Source organism: Peromyscus californicus, unplaced genomic scaffold (genome assembly GCF_007827085.1).
Source record: "Peromyscus californicus insignis strain IS unplaced genomic scaffold, ASM782708v3 Scaffold_11__1_contigs__length_118956290, whole genome shotgun sequence".
Taxonomy (NCBI): Eukaryota; Metazoa; Chordata; class Mammalia; order Rodentia; family Cricetidae; genus Peromyscus; species Peromyscus californicus.
Window position 1 is genome coordinate 15,106,386 of NW_026294402.1, and position 7,056 is coordinate 15,113,441.

A 7,056-nucleotide genomic window follows, 5' to 3' on the forward strand; every position below is an offset into this window, starting at 1 on the left:
ATAGTGAAAGACTAACTAAGTGTACCAAGCTGTAGGTCCCATTCCAACTGACCAGTTATATTTTGAGTTATTACCAACCTTAATGGTTTCACATCTCCTCAACAACTCAAAGGACATCACATCCAAATACATTTAACAATGATTCCAATTCCGCCCCTGTCTTGAAGTAAAGAAGTATAGACAGCTTTGATATAACGAGGCTAATTATTTTCTGAAGGTCTTTTCCTCATTCACTTTCTGACTGGGAATAGAAGGAACAAGGATTTATAAAATGAGTAATAACTATTTTTTAAATGGTCAATATAACTACCCACCCACCAGGGAAATTAAAACTATTTTGAGACATCACCTCACCTCACTCAGAATAGCTATCATCAAGAAATCTGACAAAAAATATTGGGAATGATATGAAAGAAAAGAACCTTCATTCTCTGTTGGTGTGGGTACAAATTAGTAAAGTCATTGTGGAAATCAGTTTCTACTAAACAAAGTTAAAAATAGAATATGACCAAGATATGTTATAGAATATTTGTTTACACTGTGTGAAGATGCATCACTGTGATTGGTTTAATAAAGAGCCAATTGGCCAATAATAAAATACAGGTTAATATAATGAGCAATATTGTACAAAGTAATTAGTACTGTGGATTTTGTAATAGAATACTTTAAAGCAAATATACTGAGTGTGATGGCTATTCTTAGTTGTCAACTTGACTATATCTGGAGTGAACTACAATCTAGAAATTTGGGCATATTCATGATCTGGATCTTGAAGCTGGCAGACACACTCTTTTGATCCTGATCTTGAGGAGGGATGGCATATACCATTAATCCAGATCTTATGGCATGGGAAGGTTCACCTTTAATCTTGGCCACATTTTCTCCTGGAAGCCTACATAAGGACAATGGAGAGAGGAAGAGTTATTTGTTTGCCTGCTTGCCTGATCCTTGATATCGCCTCCATTCCTTCTCTGGGATTGGAGTCTACTTCTTCAGGATTCCAGAATATACTGAAGACAAGCTGACACACCAGCCTCATGGGACTTAGCAACTGCTAGATTCTTGGATTTTCCATTTATTGCTAGTCACTGTTGAACTACAGCCTGTAAGTCAGTCATTCCAATAAAATTCCATATATATATATATATATATTTAAACATATATCTCTATCTATACCTATATGGAGAGAGAGAGAGATTCATTTTATAGGTTCAATGACTCTTGAAAACCCTAATACATTGAATGCAAAAAGCATTGACTATCCATCAATCACAGTTGAATGTTGTACTGGCATTTAACTGTTCTTCTACCAGCTCTTCTAAAACCTGGAGTTTCTCTGTTGTTAAAGGCCATTTCTGAACCCATACAGGCTTGTCTGTTAACCATTTTAAAGGTAGAGCTGTTGGTGTCTTCGGAAGATCATCAGTTGTTGTGCCCTGTTCTTGTATAATATGGATGGCTGGTGAACCACTCATTAGAATAATATCTTCTAATATTTCTCTCAGAAACATATGCTAGTTTATGATTTGTGTCTGAGGTTGGAGGGCTGTTAATCTGAGTATTCCATTGTTGCAACAGGTCTCGACCCCACAGGTCATAGCTATGTTAGCCACATATGGTTTTAATTTTCCTCTCTGTCCTTCTGGACATATACTTTCGAGCCATCTTACACTCTGTTTCACTTGAGATAATGTCCCAATTCCTAACAGTTGAACCTCCTGATGAAGCCAAGCTAGATGCCAAAATTCTGGTGCAATTATGGTAATGTCAGCACCCGTGTCTACTGAACCAGACAACAAAACACCATTTATTTTTATTGTTAATTTGAGTCTCTGTTCATTTATAGAAGTTTGTCAAAAATTTTTCTCTATGTTTTCTCCTGAATTTTCTATTCTCTCTGTTTCATCATCCCAACCAGCATGATTAATTCCAATAGGCATTTGGTTATTTAATTGCTCTGAGTAGGGGTTTCCTCTACAACTACAGGAAAGGTTTGAACTGGATTTGCTATGGAGGCTTGCCTGAGGCCCCTCTGGGAGTTTCCCAAAGACCGAGGCAAAGGATTACCTTGCCTTTCCCTTGTTGATCTACATTAGTTGGTCCAGCGTTTTCCCTTACCACACCTTCTGCATACTTCAGAAAGAAGGGGCATTCTGTTGCCATTGTTACTTGAAGAAATGTTGTTTCTAGGAATGACCCGTTTACAGTCCCTTTTCAAATGTCCTTGCTTTTCACATCCAAAACATCTAACATTCCTCAAACCTTTTGAAATTGTTTCTCCTACCCACATAGCATCATGGTCATGAGCCTCAACATTAACCATGTCTCTAATCCAATCTTCCAAGGGGGGAAAACTTGCCTTTAATGGCCTGATTATTCTTTTGCATGCTGCATTCATGTTCTCAAAGGCCAAAGATTCAATTATTATCTGACTGGCTTCTAAATCCGGGACTATTCTCTTTACTGCTGAAGCCAGTCTTTGTAAAAAAAAAAAAAATCTGTGAAAGATTCTTTTGGGCCTTGTATAACCTTTGTAAATGACTCAGTTTTTTTCCTGGTTCCTCAACTCTGTCCCATGCATTCAAGGCTGCCGTTTGACATAGAATTAGGGTTTGGACATCATATAAACATTGTGTTTGTACTGAAGCATATTGGCCTTCTCCAATAAGCTGATCCTGGAAGACTTGTATTCCTTTATCCCTCCATTGTTTTTCTATGTTTTTAGCCCCCTCTTTGAACCACATTTGCCACTGGAGCCTCTGTCCGTGTTCCAGAACAACATGTGCCAGCTCCCGCCAGTCCTGTGGTATAATCCTATTATAAGTTGACCAGGTGTTTAACATTTGCTTTACATATGGGGAATGCATGCCATAAGATACTATTGCCTCCTTAAACCTTCTTAAATCTAACATTTCAATTGGAGCCCAAATATTTTGTGTATTCACTTGATCAGGTATTTGCTGTGCAGTTACCGGAAAAATTAAGGGTGATTTTGTAAAAACAGGCTTTCTTTCTGTAACCTTATGATCCAATCTTGAAACAACTTCATTGTTAATTTCTTCTGTCTGAATTTGAATTTCTCTATCATTCATTTTAACAGGTTTTTCTAAAACTTTTATCCTGGCACTTAAATTGACTATCTTTTTAAATAGTGAAATGAGGATAAGAAAAGAAATAAAGTGCATAATTCGATCAACATTAATCTTCTCATATAGTTGTTCCATTGTCAGACTGCCTAAAATTTCAAACAAAGCCCAATTTTCTTCCAATGTACACATAAAACCCATTTTTTTAAATGTGGAAAAAAATTTCTCTTTTAAATAGTTTCCTTTAAAATATCTGATATCTTAATTGACTTACCAAGTCTGCGTAGAACAGTAGAAATCCGAGAGAATTTCAAAATAGCTACCTAGTGTCTGAGGTGTGAATCCAGAGAGAGAGATAGAGAGAGAGAGAGATAGAGAGAGAGAGAGAGAGAGAGAGAGAGAGAGAGAGAGAGAGAGAGAGAGAGAGAGAGAGAAAGCATAGCCACAAGTTCTGGCTAAAAGCTTAAATCCAGCCACATGTTCCCGCTTGAATTGAGTCAAGCCTGGGCTCTGGCTTACTTAAGCTCCAACCAAGTGTATTGACTTTACAGGCAGGAGCCCTGTTGGGCAGGGCAGGCCTGAGTTGTTTCTAGCACCGGCTTTAAGCAAGTATCTCCAGATGCAGCTAACCGCTTGGGGCTACGGTCAGTCTGGCTTAAGACCAAGCCGACCTGGGCCCGAGCTAGGGAGCCAGGCCGCCCAGGCAGGAAACCAGACCTGCTGCCAAGCCAAGTGGTTTTTAATGGATTCTTGTCATGTTGGGCACCAGATGTAGAAGTAACTATCTTATTCAATAAGAAACACAGAGCCAATACAGAGATGAAAGCCAAGAGGTCAGAGCAATAGCTAAGAGATAAAAACCTTACCCTTCACTGTCGCTGCTGCACTACCTCTCCAAAAGAGAGCTACTTCCTGTGTGTCTGTCTTTTTATAGTGTTTCTGTTCTGCCTTCTCATTGGTTGTAAACCCAACCACATGACCGCCTTGTCACTGCCTGTCTGTACAGACCTCCAGGTCTTCTATGGTTGGTATTGAGATTAAAGGCATGTGTCTCCATGCTGGCTGTATGCTTGAACACACAGAGATCTACCTAGCTCTGCCTACCAAGTTCTGGGATTAAAGGCATGCACCACCATCACCCAGTTTCAGCTATTGTTTGCTAATAGCTCTGACCCCCAGGCAACTTTATTTATTAACATACAAATAAAATCACATTTCAGTACAAATAAAATATAACCATACTGAGGAAACAATGTAAATATATGAAAAAGCAATTCCAGTGACAGGACCACCTCCAAAGACAAAAGCTGCAACAAATATCAAGAAATTATTAAGAAATGTATCAGAACAGGCAAGCTTATTAATCCGAGCAAGCTCACAGAAAAAGTGGGGGATTTCTACTTCTGTGCAGAAGGAAAGTCTCAGGACCATCAGACTATGGAGTAGTGCATCCATAATGCTACGGAAAAGGGAGAATAGAACCATCAGGACACAGGAAAAATGGTTCATGATGACTGTATACTGCAGGGGTTTGCAAATGGCCACATAGCGGTCATAGGCCATCACTGCCAGGAGAAGATTTTCCATGCCACCAAAAACTGAAACAAAGCACATTTGAGAGAGACATTCTATGTAACTTATGCTGTCATATTGTGCTTGAATGTTGACCAGCATTTTGGGGATTGTGACTGTACTGTAACAAATGTCATTAATGGACAGAACAGAGAGGAAGAAGTACATGGGAGTGTGAGGTTGGGACCCAGAGCTGACAGCCATGATGATAAGCAGGTTTCCCAGAATTGTGATCAGATACACGGAGAGGAATATGGTGAAGATGAGGGGCAGAAGCTTGTGATGGTCTGTCAGTCCAAGCAGATGGAATTCTGAAACTGCTGTTTGATTTTTCAGTTCCATATTTTTGGTGGGAACTTTGAAAAGGATAAAGTAAAAAATTGAATTCATGAGCATCTGTGTCAGATTTACTTAAGTACTTGTTAGAATACCCTTAGAATAGCACTGGCTATAGTAATATTCTACTGATAGAAAACTATATTCTATTTTTTACCAACCTTATATAAAATAGTTGGTCTTAATGCTTAAAGCACTCCAAAAATTTCTCTCCACAGTGTGAAAAATCAAGAAAATAGTGTAATATGTTAAGAGAAATATTTATTGAGAAAGGACATATTTCTGAATGGAGAAAAATCTGACCTATAGTTGTCCAGAATATGAAATTGGTAAGTAAAACATTGGTTAGTATTGTCCTAATTTTATGTCATTATTTGACTGTGAAGAGATAAATCAAGAGGATCACTTTTCATATTTCACTCTTTCTCAGGAACTGATGCATTATATGGTCCACATATTTCTGATTCTGAGTATGAAGGTCCTAGGATTTAAACTTATACCTCACACTGAGTTAGATACACAAACTCAAATCTCATGGGGATAAATAGAAAAGGTCCTCATTAGTCCAGTTATTAACTTCACTATTATTGTAATTCCAAAGATGCCTATTGTGGTAAGCATGTAGTATTCCAAGTCTCTTGTTCTCTGACTCTGGAGACCAAGTGTGCGACATCTCATTCTATTCATTGCATCACTGTTATTTCACAGATGTGGTATGCAAAACAGTTGTGAAACTTTTCTCCTCTGCCACAGAGTCCTGCAACCAGAATAACCACCCTAAGCACATGAGGCTAAGCAGTCATGGAATAAACTCTCTGAAACTATGATCAAAAACAGAAATCTTATTCTTTCTGTGTTTTCTTCAGATTATCTCCAGTTCTAAGCTAAATCACTTAAACATACATTGAGCACCTTTGCACATATATATCATCAATTTATATATTGTCTTTGTAACCTGATATATAAGTAGGTAGGTAGATAATAAATAGGTAGATGCTTATAATATATTAATGCTTTATTTTTAATATTAAACAATTTGACTAGTATATATACTCAAGATAGTAAATCTTCTACAAATTAAATTTGTGAAAAAACTTTCTAAGTGTGTGCTTTCTTTGACCTGATGCTTGATTCAATTTGTGTACAAAAGTATTTAATTTTACCAAATACAATTTGTGAATTTGGATTGGAGGTTATCTGTGCATTTAAGCAAGTAACATTAAAAAATAATATTACTAGTCATCAGAGAGGCCTCCTCAAGCAGCTGATGGGAGCAGATGCAGAGACCCACAGCCAAGCATTAGGAGGAAAGAGAACCCAAACTGGATGTCTCCAGTGAGAATCTCCACTCCAAGCTTAAGGAACCCCATGGAAGAAGGGAGGGGGAGAATTACAGGGGCCATAGGGGTCAAGGACACCAGGAGAATATGGTCCACAGAACCAAATGAGCAAGTCTCATAGGGGCTCACAGAGAATGAAGAGGCAAGTACAGAGCGTGAGTCTGCTCTAGGTCTTCTGCAAATATGTTGTAGTTGTTAGTTTGGAGGTTTTGTGTGACTCCTAACAGTGGGAATGTGGGTGTCTTTGACTCTTTTATCTGCTCTTGATACCCTTTTCCTCCTAATGGGTTACCTTGCCCAGCCCTGAGAGGATTTGTGCCTATTATTATTATATTTTATTGTGCCTTGTTTGGTTGGTATCCCTGGAAGCTTGCTCTTTTCAGAAGGGAAACTGGAGGAGAAGTGGATCTGGTGGAAAGGCATGGTGGGGGTGGGTGGCAAATGGGAGGAGTGAAATGAGGAGAAACTGCAGGTGAGATGTTATATGAAGAACAATAAAGAAAAATCAAATGCTCCCATAAAAATATTACCCAAGGCAATTTCATGAATGTTTTTTCCTATGATTTCTTTTAGTAGTTTGATAACATTCCACTTTTACACATGAACTTTAAATGTTTAGTGTGTTTTTATTTCATAATTGTAGCTAATGATATATTAATATCTTATAAAAGCTTCTACATAGAGCTCCTTTTTGAGACATATGCATCAATAACTAATTACAG

At 38.0% G+C, this 7,056-nt stretch overlaps 1 protein-coding gene across 1 annotated transcript; it reads right to left on the reverse strand.

Moving 5' to 3' along the window:
• Nucleotides 1–714: 714 nt before the first annotated feature.
• LOC128102411 (putative gustatory receptor clone PTE03) lies at nt 715–5,018 on the reverse strand. The gene is made up of 2 exons (XM_052726157.1): nt 4,324–5,018; nt 715–892 (listed from the first exon to the last, which is right to left on the reverse strand). The coding sequence occupies exons 1-2, from the start codon at nt 4,998–5,000 to the stop codon at nt 715–717; spliced, it is 855 nt and encodes a 284-aa protein (XP_052582117.1). The 5' UTR covers nt 5,001–5,018.
• Nucleotides 5,019–7,056: the final 2,038 nt, after the last annotated feature.

What these genes read in the sequence shown, in the direction of transcription:
- LOC128102411 (XM_052726157.1), bottom strand. Translation starts at nt 5,000, where the DNA reads ATGGAACTGAAAAATCAAACAGCAGTTTCAGAATTCCATCTGCTTGGA. An exon ending in TACATTGTTTCCTCAGTATG is followed by an intron (nt 893 to 4,323) that starts GTTATATTTTAT and finishes GTCCTTATGTAG; the next exon opens with GCTTCCAGGAGAAAATGTGG.